This window comes from Salmo salar, chromosome ssa14, assembly GCF_905237065.1.
Source record: "Salmo salar chromosome ssa14, Ssal_v3.1, whole genome shotgun sequence".
NCBI classification, from domain to species: Eukaryota; Metazoa; Chordata; class Actinopteri; order Salmoniformes; family Salmonidae; genus Salmo; species Salmo salar.
In genome coordinates this window covers 35,707,994-35,734,859 of record NC_059455.1, presented here as the reverse complement: position 1 = coordinate 35,734,859, position 26,866 = coordinate 35,707,994, and the positions used below count along the sequence as shown (strand labels likewise).

At 42.7% G+C, this 26,866-nt stretch overlaps 2 protein-coding genes across 3 annotated transcripts; one reads left to right on the top strand and one right to left on the bottom strand.

Moving 5' to 3' along the window:
- The first annotated feature begins 13,344 nt into the window (after positions 1-13,344).
- Positions 13,345-16,833, top strand: LOC106569483 (caspase-8). Its single transcript, XM_045693669.1, is given in 7 exon segments — positions 13,345-13,402; positions 14,025-14,087; positions 14,881-15,036; positions 15,039-15,247; positions 15,249-15,469; positions 16,527-16,552; positions 16,555-16,833. Coding segments are annotated over 7 exon segments (876 nt in total). The 3' UTR covers positions 16,698-16,833.
- Positions 16,834-22,517: 5,684 nt separating this feature from the next.
- Positions 22,518-26,623, bottom strand: catip (ciliogenesis associated TTC17 interacting protein). Of its 2 annotated transcripts, none has more exons than XM_045694292.1 (10): positions 26,520-26,623; positions 26,207-26,338; positions 25,903-26,088; positions 25,699-25,754; positions 25,344-25,430; positions 25,037-25,204; positions 24,730-24,854; positions 24,339-24,415; positions 23,874-23,962; positions 22,518-23,557 (listed from the first exon to the last, which is right to left on the bottom strand). In XM_045694292.1, exons 2-10 carry the CDS (start codon positions 26,283-26,285, stop codon positions 23,369-23,371), a joined length of 1,056 nt encoding a protein of 351 aa, XP_045550248.1. In that variant the 5' UTR covers positions 26,286-26,338; positions 26,520-26,623; the 3' UTR covers positions 22,518-23,368. The 2 variants fall into 2 exon arrangements, with proteins under 2 accessions (XP_045550248.1, XP_013996322.1); XM_014140847.2 differs by having other exon boundaries at positions 26,207-26,316; positions 26,520-26,607.
- Between the last annotated feature and the right edge of the window lie 243 nt (positions 26,624-26,866).

Genomic DNA, 26,866 nt, shown 5'->3' with positions numbered 1-26,866 from the left:
TCTCATCCAACACTTCTCACTCTGCCCCTACTCGGATGGTATTGCGCCGTCCCAACCTTCGCTCTCTCTCTCCCGCTACTCTCTCCTCTTCCATCCTATCATCTCTTCCCTCTGCTCAAACCTTCTCCAACCTATCTCCTGATTCTGCCTCCTCAACCCTCCTCTCCTCCCTCTCTGCATCCTTTGATTTCCTCTGTCCCCTATCCTCCAGGCCGGCTCGGTCCTCCCCTCCTGCTCCGTGGCTCGACGACTCACTGCGAGCTCACAGAACAGGGCTCCGGGCAGCCAAGCGGAAATGGAGGAAAACTCGCCTCCCTGCGGACCTGGCATCCTTTCACTCCCTCCTCTCTACATTTTTCTCTTCTGTCTCTGCTGCTAAAGCCACTTTCTACCACTCTAAACTCCAAGCATCTGCCTCTAACCCTAGGAAGCTCTTTGCTACCTTCTCCTCCCTCCTGAATCCTCCTCCCCCCGCCCCCCCTCCTCCCTCTCTGCGGATGACTTCGTCAACCATTTTGAAAAGAAGGTTGACGACATCCGATCCTCGTTTGCTAAGTCAAACGACACTGCTGGTCCTGCTCACACTGCCCTACCCTGTGCTTTGACCTCTTTCTCCCCTCTCTCTCCAGATGAAATCTCGCGTCTTGTGACGGCCGGCCGCCCAACAACCTGCCCACTTGACCCTATCCCCTCCTCTCTTCTCCAGACCATTTCCGGAGACCTTCTCCCCTACCTCACCTCGCTCATCAACTCATCCTTGACCGCTGGCTACGTCCCTTCCGTCTTCAAGAGAGCGAGAGTTGCACCCCTTCTGAAAAAACCTACACTCGATCCCTCCGATGTCAACAACTACAGACCAGTATCCCTTCTTTCCTTTCTCTCCAAAACTCTTGAACGTGCTGTCCTTGGCCAGCTCTCTTGCTATCTCTCTCAGAATGACCTTCTTGATCCTAATCAGTCAGGTTTCAAGACTGGGCATTCAACTGAGACTGCTCTTCTCTGTGTCACGGAGGCTCTCCGCACTGCTAAAGCTAACTCTCTCTCCTCTGCTCTCATCCTTCTAGACCTATCTGCTGCCTTTGATACCGTGAACCATCAGATCCTCCTCTCCACCCTCTCCGAGCTGGGCATCTCCGGCGCCGCCCACGCTTGGATTGCGTCCTACCTGACAGGTCGCTCCTACCAGGTGGCGTGGCGAGAATCTGTCTCCGCACCACGTGCTCTCACCACTGGTGTCCCCCAGGGCTCTGTTCTTGGCCCACTCCTATTCTCGCTATACACCAAGTCACTTGGCTCTGTCATATCCTCACATGGTCTCTCATATCATTGCTATGCAGATGACACACAATTAATCTTCTCCTTTCCCCCTTCTGACAACCAGGTGGCGAATCGCATCTCTGCATGTCTGGCAGACATATCAGTGTGGATGACGGATCACCACCTCAAGCTGAACCTCGGCAAGACGGAGCTGCTCTTCCTCCCGGGGAAGGACTGCCCGTTCCATGATCTCGCCATCACGGTTGACAACTCCCTTGTGTCCTCCTCCCAGAGTGCTAAGAGCCTTGGCGTGACCCTGGACAACACCCTGTCGTTCTCCACCAACATCAAGGCGGTGACCCGATCCTGTAGGTTCATGCTCTACAACATTCGCAGAGTACGACCCTGCCTCACACAGGAAGCGGCGCAGGTCCTAATCCAGGCACTTGTCATCTCCCGTCTGGATTATTGCAACTCGCTGTTGGCTGGGCTCCCTGCCTGTGCCATTAAACCCCTACAACTCATCCAGAACGCCGCAGCCCGTCTGGTGTTCAACCTTCCCAAGTTCTCTCACGTCACCCCGCTCCTCCGCTCTCTCCACTGGCTTCCAGTCGAAGCTCGCATCCGCTACAAGACCATGGTGCTTGCCTACGGAGCTGTGAGGGGAACGGCACCTCCGTACCTTCAGGCTCTGATCAGGCCCTACACCCAAACAAGGGCACTCCGTTCATCCACCTCTGGCCTGCTCGCCTCCCTACCTCTGAGGAAGCACAGTTCCCGCTCAGCCCAGTCAAAACTGTTCGCTGCTCTGGCACCCCAATGGTGGAACAAGCTCCCTCACGACGCCAGGACAGCGGAGTCAATCACCACCTTCCGGAGACACCTGAAACCCCACCTCTTCAAGGAATACCTGGGATAGGATAAAGTAATCCTTCTAACCCCCCCCCTTAAAAGATTTAGATGCACTATTGTAAAGTGGTTGTTCCACTGGATATTATAAGGTGAATGCACCACTTTGTAAGTCGCTCTGGATAAGAGCGTCTGCTAAATGACTTAAATGTAAATGTAAATGTAAATCAATAAGTGCATCGAGGACGTCATCCCCACAGTGACTGTACGTACATACCCCAACCAGAAGCCATGGATTACAGGCAACATTCGCACTGAGCTAAAGGGTAGAGCTGCCACTTTCAAGGTGCAGGATTCTAACCCGGAAGTTTACAAGAAATCCTGCTATGCCCTGTGACGAACCATCAAACAGGCAAAGCATCAATATAGGGCTAAGATGGAATCATACTACACCGGCTCCGATGCTTGTCTTATGTGGCAGGGCTTGCAAACTATTACAGACTACAAAGGGAAGCACAGCCGTGAGCTGCCCAGTAACACGAGCCTACCAGACGAGCTAAACCACTTCTATGCTTGCTTCAAGGCAAGAAACACTGAGGCATGCATGAGAGCATCAGCTGTTCCGGACGACTGTGTGATCATGCTCTCCGTAGCCGACGTGAGTAAGACCTTTAAACAGGTCAACATACACAAGGCTGCGGGGCCAGATGGATTACCAGGACGTGTGCTCCGGGCATGTGCTGACCAACTGGCAGGTGTCTTCACTGACATTTTCAAAATGTCCCTGTCTGTAATACAAACATGTTTCAAGCAGATCACCCTGTGCACAAGAACACAAAGGCTACTGGCCTAAATGACTACAGACCCGAAGCACTCACGTCCGTAGCCATGAAGTGCTTTGAAAGGTTGGTAATGGCTCACATCAACACCATTATCCCAGAAACCCTCGACCCACTCCAAGTTGCATACCACCCAAACAGATCCACAGATGATGCAATCTCTATTGCACTCCACACTGCCCTTTCACACCTGGACAAAAGAAACACCTATGTGAGAATGCTATTCATTGACTACAGCTCAGCGTTCAACACCATAGTACCCTCAAAGCTCATCACTAAGCTAAGGACCCTGGGACTAAACACCTCCCTCTGCAACTGGATCCTGGACGTCCTGACGGGCCGCCCCCAGGTGGTGAGGGTAGGTAGCAGCACATCTGCCACGCTGATCCTCAACGCTGGAGCTCCCCAAGGGTGCGTGCCCAGTCCCCTCCTGTACTCCCTGTTCACCCACGACTGCATGGCCAGGCACGACTCCAACACCATCATTAAGTTTGCAGACGACACAACAGTGGTAGGCCTGATCACCTATAACGACGAGACAGCCTATAGGGAGGAGGTCAGAGACCTGGCCGGGTGGTGCCAGAATAAGAACCTATCCCTCAACGTAACCAAGACTAAGGAGATGATTGTGGACTACAGGAAAAGTAGGACCGAGCACGCCCCCATTGTCATCGACAGGGCTGTAGTGGAGCAGGTTGAGAGCTTCAAGTTCCTTGGTGTCCACATCACCAACAAACTAGAATGGTCCAAACACACCAAGACAGTCGTGAAGAGGGCACGACAAAGCCTATTCCCCCTCAGGAAACTAAAAAGATTTGGCATGGGTCCTGAGATCCTCAAAGGTTCTACAGCTGCAACATCGAGAGCATCCTGAATGGCTGTATCACTGCCTGGTACGGCAATTGCTCTGCCTCTGACCGCAAGGCACTACAGAGGGTAGTGCGTACGGCCCAGTACATCACTGGGGCTAAGCTGCCTGCCATCCAGGACCTCTACACCAGGCGGTGTCAGAGGAAGGCCCTAAAAATGGTTAAAGACCCCAGCCACCCCAGTCATAGACTGTTCTCTCTACTACCGCATGGCAAGCGGTACCGGAGTGCCAAGTATAGGACAAAAAGGCTTCTCAACAGTTTTTACCCCCAAGCCATAAGACTCCTGAACAGGTAATCAAATGGCTACCCGGACTATTTGCATTGTGTGCCCCCCCAACCCCATTTTTTTACGCTGATGCTACTCTCTTTTTATCATATATGCCTAGTCACTTTAACTATACATATGATAAACAGAGGGTAGCAGTAGCATAAAAAAGGGGTTGGCGGGTGGTGGGTGGCGGGACACAATGCAGATTAGAGGTCGACCGATTAATCGGAATGGCCGATTAATTAGGGCTGATTTCAAGTTTTCATAACAATCGGTAATCGGTATTTTTGGCCACCGATTTGCCGATTTTTTTATATTTGTTTAAATATATTTTTTATTTTTTAATGTTTATTTTATTTTTTTTTTTAAACCTTTATTTAACTAGGCAAGTCAGTTAAAGAACACATTTTTATTTTCAATGACGGCCTAGGAACGGTGGGTTAACTGCCTTGTTCAGGGTCAGAACGACAGATTTTTACCTTGTCAGCTTGGGGATGCAACCTTACGTTAACTAGCCCAACGCTCTAACCACCTGCTTTACGTTGCCAAGGTAAGTTGCTAGCTAGCATTAAACTTATCTTATAAAACAAAACTATCACTCAATCATAAACACTAGTTAACTACACATGTTTGATGATATTACTAGTTTATCTAGCATGTCCTGCTTTGCATATAATCGATGTGGTGCGCATTCGCAAAAAAGGACTGTCTTTGCTCTGACGTGTACCTAACCATAAACATCAATGTCTTTCTTAAAATCAATACACAAGTATATATTTTTAAACCTGCATATTTAGTTAATATTGCCTGCTAACATTAATTTCTTTTAACTAGGGAAAATGTGTCACTTCTCTTGCAAACAGAGTCAGGGTATATGCAGCAGTTTGGGCCGCCTGGCTTGTTGCGAACTGTGAAGACTATTTCTTCCTAACAAAGACAGCAGACTTCGCCAAACGGGGATGATTTAACAAAAGCGCATTTGCGAAAAAAAGCACAATCGTTGCACGACTGTACCTAACCATAAACATCAATGCCTTTCTTAAAATCAATACACAGAAGTATATATTTTTAAACCTGCATATTTAGATAAAAGAAATCCAGGTTAGCAGGCAATATTAACCAGGTGAAATTGTGTCAGTTCTCTTGCGTTCGTTGCACGCAGAATCAGGGTATACAGAATCTGTCTCGTTGCGAACTAATTTGCCAGAATTTTACGGAACTATGAAATAACATTGTAGGTTGTGCGATGTAACAGGAATATTTAGACTTATGGATGCCACCCATTAGATAAAATACGGAACGGTTCCGTATGTCACTGAAAGAATAATGTTTTCGAGATGATAGTTTCCGGATTTGACCATATTAATGACCTAAGGTTTATTATATTATATTTAAGTCTATGATTTGATATTTGATAGAGCAGTCTGACTGAGCGGTGGTAGGCAGCAGCAGGCTCGTAATAGTCAAAGGTATATGGTTTTGAGAGAAATAGTCGACGCGTCATAATTCCTGTAATAACTTGCGGCTGAACTTGAAAGGGGTTCCTTCGTTATTTTACCATTCATGTCTTCCATAGAGAATGTCTTGATCTATTTCAAATAAGGTCTGTGTTTTGTGCTTAAACCGCCTCTGCGTTTTGATACCCGTGTAAATCTCACTAGGTAACGTTTGTCAACATATATTCATAAATCCACTCTACAAAATGTTTTATCTTCGCTTATATTGATCAGAGTTATATCCTATGGATATCTACACAGTTATAAAATTGGCAAGGTGGTGTAAGCCTAAACCAAACACAGACCTTATTTTAAATTAATCTAAAAATATCCTATGGAATAAATGAAGGAACCGCTTTTCAGATTTTGCTAGAAGGTGTCATAGGAATTATGACTCGCACTTTGGTAGTCAATTCTTACCATACCCATTATTAAAATAGGATTTCATGCATATAGAAATTACAGTTTTTGTTTTCAGCATTCATCACAGGTAACTTAAACTATTTTTATTATTCAAACAGTTGAGAGTATTTGTCTCCTAAGCAGACTCTTCAGTATCGTTGTCACTTCAGAGCTGTGTGTGTGTGTGTGTGTGTGTGTGTGTGTGTGTGTGTGTGTGTGTGATATATACATATTCAAAAAAAAATTCATAATAATAATCGGCCGATTAATCGGTATCGGTTTTTGGCCCCCAATAATCGGTATCGGTATCGGCATTGAAAAAAATCATAATCGGTCGACCTCTAATGCAGATAGCCCGGTTAGCCAATGTGTGGGGGCACTGGTTGGTTGGGCCAATTGAGGTAGCATGTACCTGAATGTATAGTTAAAGTGACTATGCATATATGATAAATAGAGAGTAGCAGCAACGTAAAAGAGGGGATGGGGGATTTACTTTACTTTAATTAGTTTATTTGGTAACACTTAATTTTAAGGGGTCCTTATTACAGTGTAACTACATGTATAATTACACTGTAACAAGTATTATAGTTAACTGTAACCACTTATTACAGTGTAATTGCAACATGTTACTGGTAGTAATTGTGGTATGTAATTACAGAGGTGTAACAATGAATGCTTGTTATCATGTTTGATACGAATGGGCAGATTTCCACTAAATTCACCAACTTTTGTTTTGCTTCTTCTCAGCTGCATACAATCACAGAGGTTGTGATCAACTGGTGGATGCGCTGGGTGTCTGAGAGATTATAGCCTATGCTCAATGGCACTGTTCAAACGATATCTCCACTCAGTGTTGTTGCTAGCACTTGCCCCTAAAATAAAGTGTACCATCTGGGTTTACTTGGTTGAGCTGGTAAAAACAGATCAGTAGGTCAACCTCACTGACTGGGATCTAATATTGGTAGCATATGTGGAAAAATACAGTATTTCAAAGTATAGTGCATGTAATGTTTGGCTAAGAACAATGTCATTACTAGTTGTTACACAGGATTTAGCTCATTAAAATGAAGTGTATCTTGAGGGGTACTTACTTGTAATTAATGAGTACTTATACAGTATATTACTCTTCCTGACAAATTGGCCCTCATTTTAAAGGTTCTGGAAGTTTCACTTAATTTCTGTACCTTATCGTAAAAGGAAGTGAAACTCCCAGAACCTTTCAAATGAGGGCCAGGTTGTCAGGATGGGTAATGTACGGTATAAGTAAACATTAATTATAAGTAAGTACCCCGCAAGATACACAGGATTTAGCTCGTTCAAATGAATCGTAACACTTGGCAATTACATTGTACTTAGGCAAACATTGTGTATAATGTTTGAAATTGTGGGTTTTTGTCATCTGGGATTACCAAATTTACCCAGATAGTACTTTAGTGGTACTTTATTTTGGTGGCAAGAACTAGAAATAACATTGAGAGGAGATATATTTTCAACAGTGCACATGCATGGGTAAGTAATTAGAGCCTATTGAGCATAATCTCTCGGACACCTAGCGCATCCAAGAGGGGTCACAACCTTTGTAACAGTTACTGAATCTGATGCAGCTGAGAAGAAACAAAACACTACCTTTGTGAATTTAGTGGAAACCTGCCCATTTGTAACAAGCACGGTAACAAGCATTCATTGTGACTCCTCTGTAATTACAGACTGAAATTACCACCAGTTACATGTTGTTATTAGAGTGTAACTAATTGTTGTTACAGTTAACTACAATACTTGTTGCAGTCTAATAACACTGTAAAAATGACCCCTTAAAATGAAGTATTACCATTTATTTTTACAGGGACAGTGCACATTAATCAACGTTTCAGTAAAAGTGCCTGTTTTAGCCAGCCAGCTAATTTTCAACCACAGTTCCTGGGCAGGTTATTAAAAACTGTTACAATAACAATACAGTAACATGTAGCAAGCAGACAGAGAACATAGGACAAGTAACACGTAGCACACAGACAGAGCAACATAGGACAAGTAGCACATTGCACACAGACAGAGCCACATAGGACAAGTAACACGTAGCAAGCAGACAGAGCAACATAGGACAAGTAACACGTAGCAAGCAGACAGAGCAACAAAGAACAAGAAACATGTAGCATACAGACAGAGCAACATAGGACAAGTAACTCGTAGCAAGCAGACAGAGCAACATAGGACAAGTAACAAGTAGCAAGCAGATGGAGAAACATAGGACAAGTAACAGGAAGCAAGCATATGACAAGAAACACATAGCAAGTAGACAAAGAAACATAGGACAAGCAACATATAGCAAGCAGGCAGAGCAACATAGGATAAGTAACACGTAGCAAGCAGACAGAGCAACATAGGATAAGTAACACGTAGCAAGCAGGCAGAGAAACATAGGATAAGTAGCACGTAGCAAGCAGGCAGAGAAACATAGAACAAGTAACATATAGCAAGCAGACAGAGCAACATAGAACAAGTAACACGTAGCAAGCAGACAGGCAGACAAACAGAGCAGTAGCACAAAAAGCAACAAAACAAAATACATAAAAGCAACACAGTGTTTACACACCTCACCAGCTACAGACAACAGAAAACATGGAAAGTGGCAATACATAGCTAGGAATTATGTTCACACATCTGATTGTCCTTTAGCCATGTCTTTATGTTTTTTGTGAAGGTGCAATAGGTGGTGCAGTTATGTGTGTCTGACTGCAGTATGTTCCAGACATGGGAAGCTCTCAGAGAAAGCAGTTTGACTAAATGTGCTTTTCCTTAAAGGTAATGAACAGTCAAAATTATGTTTTTCATGAAATGGGGTGATATTTGAAGAAAACCAGATCAAAGTATGATGAGCAAAGTAAGAAAAAGGTCTGTTGCTTCTACATTGATAAAGTTTAGTAATAAAGTTACTGGTCCCCTCCCCCATATCAGACACTTTGATTAATTATTATTAAGAAGACAAGGTGACATCACCTTAACTTCCATTTCAATACACCAATGGTAACATGATATTCTCTTACCTAATTTAAATAAGAACCGCCTTGTAATCAAAATCAGAGAAGGCATTTTTGAGGAGCAGCATGGTTTATATAGTTAGATGGCTATTTTACTGGTGCAGCAAAAAAATTACCATCTCATAGAGAAAGCAGTTTGACTTAAGGTGCTTTTCCTTAAAGGTCATGAACAGTCAAAATCATGTTTTTCATGAAATGGGATGATATTTGAAGAAAACCAGATCAAAGTATGATGACCAAAGTATGAAAAGGTCTGTTGCTTCTACATTGATATAGTTAGATGGCTACTCTACTGGTGCAAAAAAAATTACTCTTGTGTGTCAGCAAATATAATTCAGAGTTTACCCTATTCATCTAAGGCAGTGGTTCCCAAACTTTTTATAGTCCCGTACCCCTTCAAACATTCAACCTCCAGCTGCGTACCCCCTCTAGCACCAGGGTCAGTGCACTCAAATATTGTTTTTTGCCATCATTGTAAGCCTGCCACACACACACTATACGATACATTTATTAAACATAAGAATGAGTGTGAGTTTTTGTCACAACCCAGCTCGTGGGAAGTGGCAAAGAGCTCTTATAGGATCAGGACACAAATAATAATATAATAATAATCAATAATTTTGCTCTTTATTTATTTATTTATTTATTTATTTATTCAACTATCGTACATATAAAACCTTATTTGTTTATCGAAAATTGTGAATAACTCACCACAGGTTAATGTGAAGGGTGTGCTTGAAAGGATGCACATAACTCTGCAATGTTGGGTTGTATTGGAGAGAGACTCAGTCTTAAATCATTTTCAACACACAGTCTATGCCACTCTCACACAGGTACGTGGTTGCAAAGGGCATCAGTGTCTTAACACCGCGATTTGCCAAGGCAGGATACTCTGAGCGCAGCCCAATCCAGAAATCTGGCAGTGGCTTCTGATTAAATTACATTTTCACAGAACCGCTTGTTGCAATTTCGATGAGGCTCTCTTGTTCAGATATCGGTAAGTGGACTGGAGGCAGGGCATGAAAGGGATAACAAATCCAGTTGTTTGTGTCATCCGTTTTGGGAAAGTACCTGCGTAATGTAATTGCGCACCCAACTCACTCACGTGCTTCGCTATATCACATTTGACATTGTCCGTAAGCTTGAGTTCATTTGCAGACAAAAAATCATACAATGATAGAAATACCTGTGTGTTGTCCTTGTTATTGCAGACAGAGAAGAGCTTCAACTTCTAAATCATAGCCTCAATTTTTCCCCAAACATTAAATATAGTTGCGGAGAGTCCCTGTAATCCTAGATTCAGATCATTCAGGCGAGAAAAAACATCACCCAGATAGGCCAGTCGTGTGAGAAACTCGTCATCATGCAAGTGGTCAGACAAGTGAAAATGATAGTCAGTAAAGAAAACTTTAAGCTCGTCTCTCAATTTTAAAAAAACGTGTCAATACTTTGCCCCTTGATAACCAGCGCACTTCTGTATGTTGTAAAAGCGTTACATGGTCACTGCCCATATCATTGCATACTGCAGAAAATACACGAGTGTTCAGGGGCCTTGCTTTAACAAAGTTAGCCATTTTCACTGTAGTGTCCAAAAACGTCTATCAAGCTGTCAGGCATTCCCTTGGCAGTAAGAGCCTCTCGGTGGATGCTGCAGTGTACCCAAGTGCTGTCGGGAGCAACTGCTTGCACACGAGTTACCACTCCACTATGTCTCCCTGTCATGGCTTTTGTGCCATCAGTACAGATACCAACATGAGCAGCAGCTACATTTGGCTACATACGAACCATTAGTGGAATTCCTGCGAGATAATAATGGTTAATATGATTGGATGTTAATTATTTGACTTGGCTACCTGTATTTGACATTCTGTTGTTATTTCGCTGAACACTACATGGTTTCATTTTATTTTGGCAATGAAACGAGGCTACTTAGGCGAGAGAAGAAAACTCACCCAAAAATATAGCCTCGTTGGAAAATATAAATGGACTGTTTGAAAATATGAAGAAACAAAAATGTTAAAATATGTATATTTTTAAATGTGAATCACATTGTTATTTGACGTACCCCCGACGGCATTGCGCGTACCCCAGTTTGGGAATACCTGATCTAGGGCAAAGATACTTATATGTGTCCTCTGTGTCTGGTGTTAGCTAGTTACTGGATAACTAGGTCTTCATCTGTGTCTGGTGTTAGCTAGTTCCTTGATAACTAGGTCTTCATCTGTGTCTGGTGTTAGCTAGTTACTGTCTAGCTAGGTCTTCATCTGTGTCTGGTGTTAGCTAGTTACTGGATAACTAGGTCTTCATCTGTGTCTGGTGTTAGCTAGTTCCTGGATAACTAGGTCTTCATCTGTGTCTGGTGTTAGCTAGTTACTGTCTAGCTAGGTCTTCATCTGTGTCTGGTGTTAGCTAGCTATTGGATAACTAGGTCTTCATCTGTGTCTGGTGTTAGCTAGTTACTGGATAACTAGGTCTTCATCTGTGTCTGGTGTTAGCTAGTTACTGGATAACTAGGTCTTCATCTGTGTCTGGTGTTAGCTAGTTCCTGGATAACTAGGTCTTCATCTGTGTCTGGTGTTAGCTAGTTCCTGGATAACTAGGTCTTCATCTGTGCCTGGTGTTAGCTAGTTCCTGGATAACTAGGTCTTCATCTGTGTCTGGTGTTAGCTAGTTCCTGGATAACTAGGTCTTCATCTGTGTCTGGCGTTAGCTAGTTACTGGATAACTAGTTCTTCATCTGTGTCTGGTGTTAGCTAGTTACTGGATAACTAGGTCTTCATCTGTGTCTGGTGTTAGCTAGTTACTGGCTAGCTAGGTCTTCATCTGTGTCTGGTGTTAGCTAGCTATTGGATAACTAGGTCTTCATCTGTGTCTGGTGTTAGCTAGTTACTGGATAACTAGGTCTTCAGCCAGCATGGAACAAAAGGGGGGGAAGGGTCACTCAACTTTCAGTCAACACATCCGTCAGTGCTGCTGTGAACCGCATCACAAGAGACATACCAAACAGTAGATGCATTTTTTTTTTCAATGTTGTTTGAGTTGCTTTATGTTTTGCTTGAGATGACTTTCCTCCAACACTGCTCACTGCATCCAAGTTGCTTGACATAGGTGTTTCAAACATCTGTCAGCCAAGGCGAGCTCATGAATATAAGCCTTCTGCCCACTCAGCCTGTCTTTTCAAACTTCCTGGTAGTTAGCCATGAGAGAAAAAGTACTTTTCAGAATGACTGTTCAGGACCTTTAAGGGAACTATACAGTCACATCTCATGGCAGACCTTGTGGATCTGCTGCCATGGGATTGGTTGGGCTAGAAGCAAGACATTTTCGCTGTAGTAATGGCACTATCGAATCTGTACTCTCTTTCTTCTGTAGGGCACTTGGAAACAATGGTACAGTGAAGCCTTATCATTACAATCATTACAACAATTATTATCTGGGAGATTTATTTCCTAATTGCACAGTGTTTCCAAAAAAAAACTCCTGGTCACACAGCAAAATATTTTGTTGCATATGCAACCTTTAGAGCCCTGGGAACATTCTAGAAATTAACCACCCATGGCTGTGCAATACATGCCTTGTAGGCCTATAGTTTTTACATCTGAAGAAAGAACACTTGCCTAAACCAATATACTTCATTTTCAAGACATCACATTCGAGGCAATTTAAACACACGCCGACTCTGCATGCCATAACTCTCTTATTCTATTCTCTCTCAAATTCTGTGATTGCAGTAACCCACTGTCGTCTAAATGAGACCAAGGCGCAGCGGAGGGTGTGTTCATCATGAAAGGATTTAATGATCGAATGAACACTATACAAAAGAAACCAAAAAAACGACTAGCAACAGTTCTGTCAGGAACACACTAAACAGAAAACATTCACCCACAAACCCCAAAGGAAAAACAGGCTGCCTATGTATGACTCTCAATCAGCAACAACGATCTACAGCTGTTCCTGATTGAGAGCCATACACGGCCGAAACAAATTAAACCACCAACATAGAAAATGAACATAGAACGCCCACCCATGTCACACCCTGGCCTAACCAAAAACAGAGGAAAAAACCCTCTCTATGGCCAGGGCGTTACACCCACAATCGATTTGATAAAGCTGCTGGAAGGCACTCTAGACGATCTGGACATTAAAGATCTGAAGAATTTTAAGTGGCACCTAAAAAATCTGACAGAGGCTGTGGATGGCTTTCCTAATATCTCAAACAACAAGTTGCCAGGGACCGCTGACAGTCAGGACACTGTGGATGTGATGGTCACAAGATATGAAAGCCCTGAAGAAGCCCGGAAGGTCGCAGTGATCGTTTTACGCAAAATGAATAATAACAATCTTGCCAAGAAGTTGGAGGATAGTGCACCGCAGTTCACTGGTGGTAATATAAAATGCTCTCATTACATAACCTATACTCTAGGAAATGTATAAAAATGTCCCATGGAAGTAATTGGCATTATAGAAAGTTCAGGAAATAATTATTCAGTTGTTGTTGAGAGGGAGGACAGTCACACACAAAATAAGCAATTAACCCTCTTGTAAGTAAATGCTAATGTGTCTAGTCATGAAACCAGCATTAAACATCTTACCAACTGGTGTAAAGGCTTAATGATCTACCTTGGGGTACTTCTCAAATTTGTATGCAGACTGACGGACATATTGATGGCATGCCATCTGATTATATGTGGCCCAATCTCCTACTGAAAATACTAGCCTCCGGGAGGACACTCATTCCCCTTCCCAAGAAGCAGCCCATACACACATCCAAAGGTGTACAGTGACACACTTCCAAAAACAACCTAAAACTGCAGGGATTATCCCACTGCTGCCACCAGTGTAGCTATCAAGAGGGAACAGCGTGGGCCTTGAACCAGTGACCTTGTAGTTATGAGATATGAGGCGCAATATCGTCTGTCCCTCCAGTAGGAAAGCTCACCTGCTAACTCATACGTCTGTTAAAGTGAGACTGGTTTTCTCTGTGTTTTTAAGCTGTTCCTGTCCAGGATCACCATGGCTCCATGTCAAGGCTGCCTCCCAAGAAGAAGACCCCTGCAGAGTTGGAAAAGGTAGGTACCACAAAGTTTGTCCCGACAGTATTTTCAGTCAGAGGACCAGGCCTCTGGAACAATAAATATTAGTATAAGACAGTGACATTTTTTCCGACATCAAACCCAGTAGTAAAAGTATAGTAGCTCTGGAATTAGAATGACATTTGATAGTTTAATACAATGATGACTATATTAGCACTAAACCAGGCTATGGCAGTTTCTGGGTTTACGATAACAGGAAGCCCCATTCAAACCAAGGGATGGAAAACAACTGGAAGATTTGCTGTATAAATCAAATGTGTTGGTATAAGATAAAATAGGCTTTGTTAAAAAAAACACACGTGGTGTGACTAATAGCAGCCTTGAAGTGGTAGGGACCAAGACATAATGGTTACCATTTAATCATGCAGAACACGGTTTGAATGGAATTAGGTAATTGGACAATGAGCACACAATAAACCTTGGACATTTTTGGGTTAGACGTGTGATGTCAATGTGAAATGAGTTTGTGTGTAACTGACAACTTACTATACTTTTTGCAGGAGGGTTGTTATAGCATGGCCAGCGAGTCCAGAGGTGTCTGTGTGATCATCAACAATGTGGACTTTAGGAATGAAAAGGAAAAGAGAGAGGGACATTGATACTGGTAGATATTCTATTTGTCAGCATCTGAACATTCATTCAACTGAACATGTATTGCTCTTTTGCTGTTTCAGTAGTGTACTGTTTGATGAGATAGAATGAGGAAAAAGAGAAGTGAGGAGCAGCAGAAGGACGATATTTGAAGTGTCTGAATTTTCTTCTCCTACAGAGGCGCTAGCAGAAGTGTTCAGCCAGATGAAGTTCAGGGTGGTGATGTGCAAGGACAAGACTGCAGTGGAGATTCCCATTGTGCTGAAGGTCTTCTCTGAGCTGAAGCAGTTATCTGACCTGCAACCGTACGATGTGAAGGAGGGGGTCAGCGATCAGTTACTGATCTAAAGGATCTTCCTAAGCATGGCGATGGCTTCGTCTGCTGCATTCTGAGTCACGGAAAAAAGGAGGGCGTCTGTGCCACAGATGGAACAGTCGTCCCCACCATTGATATCCTCTCACCTTTCAACGGCGAGAAATGCACGATCCTCGTTGGAAAGCCCAAAGTATTCTTCATCCAGGCGTGTCGGGGTGGGGGGGGGTCCAGGTTCCAGACAGAAGGGAGTGCCGGTGCCGAAGAGGAACCCTGTAGAGGACAAGGAACTGCGGGCAGACTATGACCAAGTCCAAAACTACACCCTTCCAATATGGTCTGATTTCCTGGTTGTCATGGCCAACGTAGAGCAGTATGTCTCCATCAGGAACAAAACCAAGGGGTCCTGGTTCATCCAGTCTCTATGTGGCCAACTGAAAGATGGCTGCCTCAGGTGATGCCTGATTAAATGTCCAACTGGGAAACTCACAAATGTACAACAATTTTCAGATTTAATCAGGAGTGTAATCACTGCTATTTGGAAATATTTGTTGATTTCCAGTTTCTGAAGGGTTTAGGGTTCAAATTGATATCACAACTCGAAACCAGTGTGTAAAATCTTGGTAGACACCTGCCATGTCTAACATCTAGTCAATGCCTATCCTATTTAACTTATGCTGTACACACCTTTTCTATCCATATCCTGTCCAGAATGTCTATACATCCCATCAAATACTGTACCTACAGTATACAGTGCATTCGGAAAGTATTTAGACCCCTTGACTTTTTCCAACTGTTGTTACGTTACAGCCATATTCTAAAATGGATGAAATAATTTTTTCCTCATCAATCTACACACAATATCCCATAAAGGTTTTTAAACATTTTTGCAAAAATATATATATAAAAAAACATACTTTTGTCATTATAGGGTATTTTATTTCTTCTTGAATGCACTGTATATTTATATTCTAGACTCTGACATTGTTCGTTCTAATATTTCTATATTTCTTAATTCCTTTCTTTTTAGGATTTGCGTGTATTGGTATTACTGCACCGTTGGAGCTAGGAACATAAGCATTTCGCTACACCCACAATAACATCTGCTAAATATGTGTACGCTACCAACAACATTTTATTGGATTTACAAAACTGACATTTTGGACTCAAGGATTCTAAAGCTAGTTTTTGTAAGTGTTAGACAAGGTGGCTGTGAACCTTCAGAAACCATTGACGACTTTAGAAGGAATTCTTTGACTATAGTCAAGATTCAACACACTCCATTTCAGACTGTTTGTATATTTATTGGGACCCAAACCCTTTTAATCAGGGCATAATAGTCCGCTCTGCCTAGTTTGCGATAATTAAAGATTAAAGAATGGCTGGAGAATATAAATGCTAACCAACCTCTGTTCAAATCAGCTTGAAATTCACAGTAGATCATGTTTATGTCCTCAGTTGATTTGTTGTGTTGACATCTTATTTTATGGTGTGTCTCCTGTTCTCTGCAGAGGGAAAGACATCCATGCGATCATCACCCTGGCAATGCTGAAGTGAGCAAGATGGACGGTGAACTTCCTGTTAAGGATAAACATGGTAATGTAATTTGCTATGAGAAGGTTAAGCAATCACCAGATTCCAGAAACACCCTGACGAAGACACTCATCTTTCCTGCACCCTGATGACCTCTTGATGTTACCATGAAAACCATCTGTCAACTGTTATTATGCTAATTTAATTTGAAATGAAAGTTTTGATTTAAAAAACAGCTCCATGCAGGCTGTGAATAGGCCTTAATCATATTCACTGCATTCCTGTAGCGGCATTGTCATTTTATCAGTTTTACATGACGGAACAGAGGTACCATTTTTTTTTTGTATTTATATTGTTCTGGCTGCATCATGTTATAGATTTTTTTTAATCTGAAAACATGAACCAGCAGGGCCAAGTTTTTCAAAAGTTATCTGTATTTCGCCTATCGGATACGATTAAATGCATAGAATGAATAGAATGGACGAATCAGTATTGAATGGGGACTCAATTCTATTCCTAAGCATTTAATCCAATCCTATAGGCAAAATCCAGACAGATAACTTTCTAAAAACCGAGCCCAGATATACCAAAAGTAATTTGTATCAAGTAACTAAGCTATATTGATTTCGTCACCAAACTAAGAATGTATTTGATTTTACATTTTATGTAATCAAGTGGAGTTTAGTAGCAAGAACAAAGTCATTAACAAAGTGTTTTTATCTCATGCTCCTCAGAATTAGTGACATTCTGTTGAAACATAGACACTCATCTCCAGAATCAGCGGTGGTACAGTAAACATTTAATAGAAAAACGTATTAATCACGAGCTTGAAACATCTTTCAGGAAAACAGACATGCCAACCCATGTTCATCACACTCCATAGAGAATTATAGAGACTGCTAGTGGCCAAAAGACAATTTTAGCATGGTCAATGCCATTGAGGGCTTCCACCATGCTTCCGGCATTTTAAAGTAGTCAACTAGGTGGGGATTCATATGGGTTGTAGCCTCAATGGCGCTGCCCATGCTGTCATAGACACTATGATGGCACAGATATAAAGATGAGTCTTCTTTCTATCTCTATGTCACACTCTGATGGGAGATGGGCAAAGGTACAGGAAGCTGTGGTAGGGTCCCTGAGACTGACAGCTTACTTAAAGGCCCAGTGCAGTCAAGAATTTGATTTTTTTATATCATATTGTACAACAGCTGATGAATCTAACACTGTAAAAACATTTGATCAGTGTTATTTCCTGATAGTTACTGGTTGAAAATACAATAGACTTTCCAGATTTGAGGTATCCAGATCTTCATATTGTTATACCATCCTTCTCTCATCCCAGGATTTACGGTATTACCGGCATACCACACAAGGGGGCATCAAAAAAACACAAGAAAATAAATCCCATTGGGCCTCTATTACCAGAATGCTGAGCACAAATTAATAGCAATGTCACATAGACTGTTAGCTAAACGCTAACGAGCAAAAATGAACATAAACGAATTGCAAAGACAGACAAATCCATCTCATAAAGTCATAGAAGGATAGCTAGTAGCTACCGAATGTCATTTCCGGTGAGTGTGGACATTTACAAGAGAAAGTGAACAAGAGAAATTGTGCAAATGAACAAAGTTGTAATGCATGGTTTTCTGAAGGAAAAGCCGCATGTGTACATGAAGCAGAGTGGAGAAGAACGGAGCCGGGAAAAAATTCAAGTAGGAAACACAGGGAAAGAATGGCAGCTGTACAGACAAGTCATCCAAAGCACTTTTAATTTCTGTCAGAAAGCCATTATAAGATATCTGATGGCAAACATTTAGTAGTGAATTGCATACAAGTGTAACTTCATCACCTCATGTGCGCTACACAACAGAGACAGCCACGATAGATATAGAACGCTATGGACTCACCAGCTCCCGCCGTCTCCCATTGTGCTATTTACAAACAAACACGTGACTGTTCTGTTCTGGGGAAATACGGTAAGCTTGATCATGTAAAATAATGGTGAAATGAAGAACGCAATCTGCTTTATCTCCTAACGTAATGCACAAGTTGACTGTAGGTATTATCTTAAATAGCTACAAATATTCAAATTTATTGAAAAACTTCAAAAAAATGATTTTGACGGTATTGAAAAACCATACTGTAGCTTTTTCCAAATACCCCGGTATATGGTATACCGCCAAATACAATCTACACAGGACCTTCTAATCAGCAGGTTTGCATGGGTGGGAGTTTCGGCTTTCCATGGTTTTTCGGCTTTTCACAATGCAGTAAATTGGTTCATAGGTCAATAACAACAGGAGTTCCAAACCTCTCTGCCAATAACAACTGTGTATACTGAGTCAGGTTTGTAGGCCTCCTTGCTCGCACACGCTTTTTCAGTTCTGCCCACAAATTTTCTATAGGATTGAGGTCAGGGCTTTGTGATGGCCACTCCAATAGCTTGACTTTCTTGTCCTTAAGCCATTTTGCCACAACTTTAGAACTATGCTTGGGGTCAATGTCCATTTGGAAGACCCATTTGCGACCAAGCTTTAACTTCCTGACTGATGTCTTGAGATGTTGCTTCAATATATCCACATAATTTTTGTTCCTTATGATGCCATCTATTTTGTGAAGTGCACCAATCCCTCCTGCAGCAAAGCACCCCCACAACATGATGCTGCCATCCCCGTGCTTCACGGTTGGGATGGTGTTCTTCAGCTTGCAAGCATCCCCCTTTTTCCTCCAACCATAACGATGGTCATTATGGCCAAACAGTTACATTTTTGTTTCATCAGACCAGAGGACATTTCTCCAAAAAGTATGATCTTTGACCCCATGTGCAGTTGCAAACCATAGACTGGCTATTTTATGGCAGTTTTGGAGCAGTGGCTTTTTCCTTGCTGAGCGGCCTTTCAGGTTATGTCGATATAGGACTCGTTTTACTGTGGATAGAGATACTTTTGTACCTGTTTCCTCCAGTATCCTCACAAGGTCCTTTGCTGTTGTTCTGGGATTGATTTGCACTTTTCGTACCAAAGTACATTCATCTCTAGGAGACAGAACGGGTCTCCTTCCTGAGCGGTATGACAGCTGTGTGGTCCCATGATGTTTACACTTGCGTACTATTGTTTGTACAGATGAACGTGGTACCTTCAGGCATTTGGAAATTGCTCCCAAGGATGAACCAGACTTATGGAGATCTACAATTTTCTTTCTGAGGTCTTGGCTGATTTCTTTTGATTTTCCCATGATGTCAAGCAAAGAGGCACTGAGTTTGAAGGTTGGCCTTGAAATACATCCACAGGGACACCTCCAATTGACTCAAATGATGTTAATTAGCCTTTCAGAAGCTTCTAAAGCCATGACATAATTTTCTGGAAATTTCCAAACTGTTTAAAGGCACAGTCAACTTAGTGTATGTAAACTTCTGACCCACTGGACTTGTGATACTGTGAATTATAAGTGAAATAATCTGTCTGTAATCAATTGTTGGAAAAATTACTTGTGTCATGCGTAAAGTAGATGTCCTAACCGACTTGCCAAAACTATAGTTTGTTAACAAGAAATTTGTGGAGTGGTTGAAAAATGAGTTTTAATGACTCCAACCTAAGTGCATATAAACTTCCGACATCAACTGTACATTTATCAGGGGTGCTGCGGCACCTCCAGCACCCTTCCTGCGACTATGATTCTATAAGGAAACAAATGATGAAGTGCAACGCTGGATAGATGACAGCTGCAGGCTCATGTCTATCGGAGCAGAGAGAGGGAGCGAGATCATAGAAAGTGAATGTCATTCTAGTTCTGTGAGAGATACAGGCACGATTCTCTCTCTCACCACAGCAATGGCCATGCATTGGTCTATAGGCGCTACAATGTTGCGCAAACCATAAACCCAGGCCGGCCCAACTCTAATCAATTCTTAATGTAGAATATCAGGCACGTTTTCCCATTAACTTTTTAGGGGGCTGGAGAATTACAGAGGAGGCAACTTGAATTAACTCTGATTGCGTTTATTAGAATTCTTTACATTGCAAACTGTGAGAGAAAAAAGGTTATGCCAAGAAAGGTACCAGATCCTGGCAAATGGGTTCCGGAATGAAACAGTCCAAAACTGATAGGTGCCAAATCCTGTTCCAGCAGGGTCCGTGTCAAATTAAGCACTGGCTATAGGATTATGACAAGTAGGTACCCTCTGCTGCATGACAGGATGATAAACCTGCACAGTCCACAGATTTTATATTTTTTTACATTTTACTTTCTTTTAGATAGTAAAGGCAGATATATAGTTTAGCCTACTCAAACAGAGTGGGATGCTATGTTACCTTGCTAGCTATGGCTATCCAACACCAGAACTCTTCCAAGTCAAGGTAAGCTTTTGGTTGTATTAATTTATTGCCACCTGGGCCCGCCGGTGTGACTGCTAAACTTCTTACTAACTGTACACTGTACTGCATGATTGTAGCGGATTTACTAATGCGTTAGTTGTAGTAGCTATGTTGACTTGAAGTTAGCTAATATGGTGACAACAATGTAGGCTGTATGTAGCGGTTAGCGGTTATGATACGAAGGTTTGGGTTGGAAAGGTTTTTTCGTCTGGTCAGACAGCTGATGTGTTCTGCACTAAAGTCCACAATCGAAGGGAAAAGGGTAGAGGAGGAAAGCACGTAAATGCAAGAAGGAATTATTCAACAATCAAAGGGATCATGCTGTTTATATGTGGCTGCTATGAAAGTGAACTGTGTTTGTGTGTGATCAGGGGTGTATTCAGTCCACCGATTCTGTTGAAAAACCTTTCTTAAACGGAAGCAAACAGAACAAAATGGGGATAAACATACCTGAATTTGTCCAACAGAAACTTGTTTGCAACTGTTGGACTAATGATTACACCCTAGATCAGCTAGATGCAGGCAAGATTGTGCAAGGCGGTATTGAGTCTGTCACCTTGATTACCTCGACCTGTGCACCTAGGTTGTAAACTTTCATTCATGGTCTAGGTTATAGCAACTTCATGATGGGTATAGGGAACAATTATAGTATCATGTAGTAGCCCAAACCTATCCATGTTACATTGAGTTGGGTGAATGGAATATGAATGACTGTCATCCAATATGCTGTAATATAAATAAGGCCATGCTCGTTAAAAAAATTATCGTCCTCCCTCATCTTAAACCGCACCAACCGCCACTTTGTCAGAGAAACAAAGCAGCAACATTTCATGATGACATAAGCAACAAACACCGCACCGGGAAAGCACAGACTTGGAAAGTACTGTCTGTGAGATAAGTATATAATGACGATATGCTCGTCTCCGCACTAAAAATGTGAGTCGTTGTCCAAAGGCGGTATGGCAGGCGGCAAATGTAGGTCCAAAATAAACCTCTAAAACGCATTGGTATTATTTTGGACATATCTTGTCGAGTGAAACCTCTCGCTTCGCCTCTTCCTTTGTCTGTACTTTTAGTGACAACATCGCAAAGAATGTTTACAGCATGTTTAATCAAATATACGTGTCATTCAACAGTAATACAGCCGTTGACTGTTGTCATGAGAAGTGACATAAAATAACATTTTAAAAGAGCGCACAAAACTCCCCTTGGGTCGATTTCTACTAATGTACAAACCACCACGTAGTCAGTAGATGAGACACTGACAGAACATACTTAATAAGAGAACCGCTGCGTCAATTCACACAACTGTCAAAAGAACTGTCGCAATATACTGTATGTAGGCAATTTATTTATTTTTTTAATTTGCGAAATATCGCTGCCACCGCACTCCTTGGACGGGCTGTTCTGTTTTCTTTCGGTTTGAAGATTGGAGTATCAGTATGGCGTTATAATGCGCGCTCATTAGTTCTACAGTAACATGACGCATTGAAAAAAAAATGTATTCTCAAATTGTCAAGTCATCTCTCTTCCGGGTACAGAGAATATATGTCCTTTTTTATATTAAGTTTAATTAACGCAACGCACATTTTGCTTAAATAAAACATTACGCTTTATTGAAATTTAAAATGACAACACACACACACACAGCTGAAAATGAGCTCCTAGAATTCCTTATCTATGTCCCAATAATCTACAAGGGCTCCCTTTCCTTATCTTATTTCCTTCATAACCACTGCTCTGCCTTAATGAAAAAAACACAAATAAATAGTTCAGTTGTTCCTCAAGAGATGAAAGACGGAGGGCCTCCCAGCGGTCTAAGGCTTTGCATTGCAGTGCTAGCTGTGTCATTACAGATCCTGGTTCGATTCCTGGCTGCGACCGAGAGACCCGTGAAGCTGTGCACAATTGGCCCAGCGTTGTCTGGGTTAGTGGAGGGTTTGGCTGGCTGCCCATCACGCTTTAGTTACTCCTATGGCGGGTCGGGCACATGTACGTTGACACGGTCGCCAGGTGTACGTGGTTTCCTCCAACACATTAGTGCAGCTGGCTTCCAGGTTAAGCGGGCATTGTGTCAAGAAGCAGTACAGCTTTGCGGGGTTGTGTTTCGGAGGACACATGGCTCTCGACCTTCGTCTGTACAGGAGGTGCAGTGATGGGACAAGACTGTAACTACCAATTGGGGAGAAAAAGGGGTAAAAAAAAGTAAAAAATATGAAAGACAGAACCTATTAAAGAGAACTGGGCTGAATCTCAAAAGAGGCTTCTTCTCTTCATTCCCTTTCCTCCATCTGAACTGACATAAATAATTGGACAACTGAATTCAAATCTCTAGTAGGCACTGCAAGCCTACGTCACAGTGCTTTCAACTATCCCATACGTGTCTCAGATCAGTGGAGAGGAAGCTATTTTATACTATTGAGACGCAGCCCAAGTGTGCATCCTCAGGGTGAGGAGGTGTTGAAGGTGCTCCCTGGGGGTTGGAGGGAGGCGAATGGGGAGAAGAACTCGCGGGCAAACACAAATACGTCACTTGGTTTCCGTAGTAACAAAAACTGCAGGAAGTCGGCCATCATAGTGCGGAGCTCCGGGTGCTGCCGCAGGTACGAGGCATGCTCCGCCTTCAACTCCTCCTGTAACACACACGTCAGGTAATGTTGGAAACGTAGGGGTCAGTGGTTTAAGAGTAAGGGGCTTGCGCAGTGTTTCCCTAGCTCCGTCCTGGGGACCCCAAGTGGTGCATATTTTGGTTTTTGCCCTAGCACTACACAGCTGATTCAAATAATCAAAGCCTGATGCTGAGTTCATTATTTGAATCAGCTGTGTAGTGTTATGGGAAAAAAACTAAATGTGCACCCCTTGGGGTCCCCAGGACCGAGTTTGGGAAACGCTGGGTTAGGGTGAGAGTAGGGGTGAGGGATAAGGGGTAGGAAAATACTAATATGTCACCTTTCTGTCCAGGAACATGGAGTACATCTGCATGTCCTCCTCCCAGACCAGAGGCCTCTTCTCAAACACAGGCTTATCATCCCTCACCTCTGAGACACAACACAGATACACAAACACATGTAAATAGGGGAACAATGATTTCTTGCACAAAAGATTTCATTTTGACAAAATGCAATTATTAGAAGTCATGTCTCTGAATGTCTGTTAATGTCTCATTGCCTTGTCACATATAAATGATGTCCTGAATTATTCTTTTTTTTTTTTTTTGACTGGTGTTCTATTATTTAATTTTTTCATTGTATTCACAGGAATGTCCCTGTATTGATGTGTACTGTTGTTATTATTGTTGCAATAAAAATAATGAAATGTTGCAATTTAAATATAAAAATAATTATATTTAAATAGGGGAACACTCCTAATACTGTGTTTGTATGTGTGCATATGTGTGTTTTGGTGTTTATGTACCTGTGTGTGTTTGGAGCGGGAGTAGCAAGAGCCTCATGGTCACAGGAGAGCCCACCTGCACTCGGCTAGCCAGATGCCTAAACAGGTGCAGGATATGACATCACACAGATAGAAAGTGATGAGAGTGGCGGTCAGAGACGGAAGAGGAAGCGACACAACCCACTCCCTCTTTTTTTGTGTTTCAATGGAAGTCAATGAACTAAGTAGACCAGACCCAGCTGCTATCACATTGGAGTCTATGGGAGAGCCACTCCCCTAAGTAGACAGGAACTGACAATTTCTTTCAATAGTAAATGGCCTGAGTGAACTATTTTAATTTATCCACCATCTTTGGGGTGGTGCCCTGTATGTCCTGTGTCTCTTTTGTCTGGTGGAAGTGATGTCATCTTACCCTTCAGGCAGGAAGTAGCAGTGCCACATGGCTGGGATGTCCTCCACCGAGACGACCGTCCTCTCCACCCCAAACACCTCCACCACCTCCTCTCCCACCGTCTGCTGCCTGCACCCCAGCTCCCTCTGACCACAAATAGTCCACTCATTAACCAAACACTGTGGTCAATACAAGGTCAAATCAAACAAATATGAGAACACAAATAAAAAGTTATAGTACTGTAAACAAACTCATGCACACTTTTCACAAAGAAGACACTCATTTCTACTGTATAAGTAGGCTCACACACACACACTGACACACTCACGTATGTGGAGGTGGATATGTGTGTGTCCTGGTCGAAGGAGAGGAAGGTCATGTTTTCCGGGACGTTCTTCCTCAGAGCGAATATCCTCTGCAGCAGCAGGTTAGAGCCCTCGGACACTAACCCCTTCACAGAGGACAGAGGGTACGACAAGGTCTGCCTCCTTATCTCCTACACACACACACACACACACACACACACAGGTTAGAAATCTCAGATACAAATCCTTCTCAAAGAGCACAATGGAAAACACACACTCTGCCCTCCTACCTCACACATACATACACCTCCTCCCCCTTTTCTCTCTCACCTCTCCCACAGTGGTGATTTTGTTCACCACCAGCTGTCCATCATGCTGGACCATGTGACACCTCCTGTCCAATCGGTGGTCCTGAAGCTGAGAGCAGAGAATTAGCCTATGTGGAGTCGCCAGAAAACGCTAACGTCTGGTTTTCAGGGATACTGTATTTTCAACCTGACTTCTGTTTTCCATGAAAAACTGAAGTGTGAACTCTGCTCAGGCGTATTCCTACGCCTGCCACGTTAGGTTAGCAGAGAATTGGTGGGAATGTTATATTGCAGAGTTTTATGTTTTAGTCTTATAAGGTTTTGTAAAATGGTCTAGATGGGTCTAGCCTGTGTAGACCGGTTTCAGGGAGTTTTACCTTGACGTACTCGTGGTGGTTTTGCTCCAGGGTCTCCAGGTTCAAAGAAAGGTAGGCTGATTGAAAAGAGATACAGAGATAGTAATCGCAGACTGAGAAAGACCAACACTCACATTCTCCCCCACCTCACGCTTTCTCCTCCCCCTCTGTGTCCTGCCTCCCTTTCCCTATCTCCTCCTTCCTCTCTTTCTCCCCCCGTCTTACCAGTGATGGCTGTACCACAGGGAGTGTTGTCAATAGCTCCATGGCTGTGTGCGTGCAGCAGTAGGCAAGGCTGCTCCCTGCAACTGGTCCTCTCCACAGTCACCTTAAACTCTCCCAGCTCTCTGCCCCCCTCGGACACTGTCACCAGAGAGTCTTCAAACAGACACCGCTGCATCTCCGCAGCCCCTACACACACACACACACACACACACAATGAAAACTAGCTACAGCTATAGCAGGGCTACGATGAAAGAGGAACATGAGAGTGCAGGTGCCAACACTCAGCTAGCTCTACTTAACTCACCTATGCTGGACAGAAAGGCGATGGCCTCGCTAGAGGCTTTTAACTCCTCGGCTTTCTCCGTTGTAGCAGTCTCCTCCATATCAGACTTTCAGTTTGGAGCTTCAGATACACTAAAAAAGGAATATGGGCAGGCTTTGGCAGAACCTTCTGCCAAAGCAGCTTACTACAACATCAACCAACAACAACAACAACAACAACACAGACTAGAGTTGGCAAACTAATGCTGAGCTTGCTGGCTGAAGTTCATTTGATTGCAAATCATTCTATAAAGAAAATGTTGATAGAATCATTCAGTGAGCTCGCATGTTGTTACCTTATTTAGCTAGAAGTCTGGCAGAAGGTTAGAGCGATCTTTTTTTCGCTGTAGCTGTCTGTCTGTCTCAAGAGCATAAAAAACCCTCACAATATGGGTTGTCATGGCAACAACACCTGACAGTCGAAGAACCATAAAGATCTTGCAAACGCGCAGATAATATGTGGTGGTTCTTGCGTAGGGATGACCAGGGATTTTCTCTTGACAAGTGCGTGAATTGGAAAATGTTCCTGTCCTGTTAAGCATTCAACATGTTAATAGTACTTTTTGGTTTCAGGGAAAATGTATGGAGTAAAAAGTTCATTATTTTCTTTAGGAATGTAGTGGAGTAAAATTTGTAAAACATA

Coding starts and splice junctions, on each gene's coding strand:
- catip (XM_045694292.1), bottom strand. CDS start 26,285: ATGGAGGAGACTGCTACAACGGAGAAAGCCGAGGAGTTAAAAGCCTCT. Junction 24,855..25,036: donor ACATATCCACCTCCACATAC/GTGAGTGTGTCA, acceptor ATTTGTGGTCAG/AGGGAGCTGGGGTGCAGGCA. Junction 23,963..24,338: donor CCCGCTCCAAACACACACAG/GTACATAAACAC, acceptor GTTGTGTCTCAG/AGGTGAGGGATGATAAGCCT.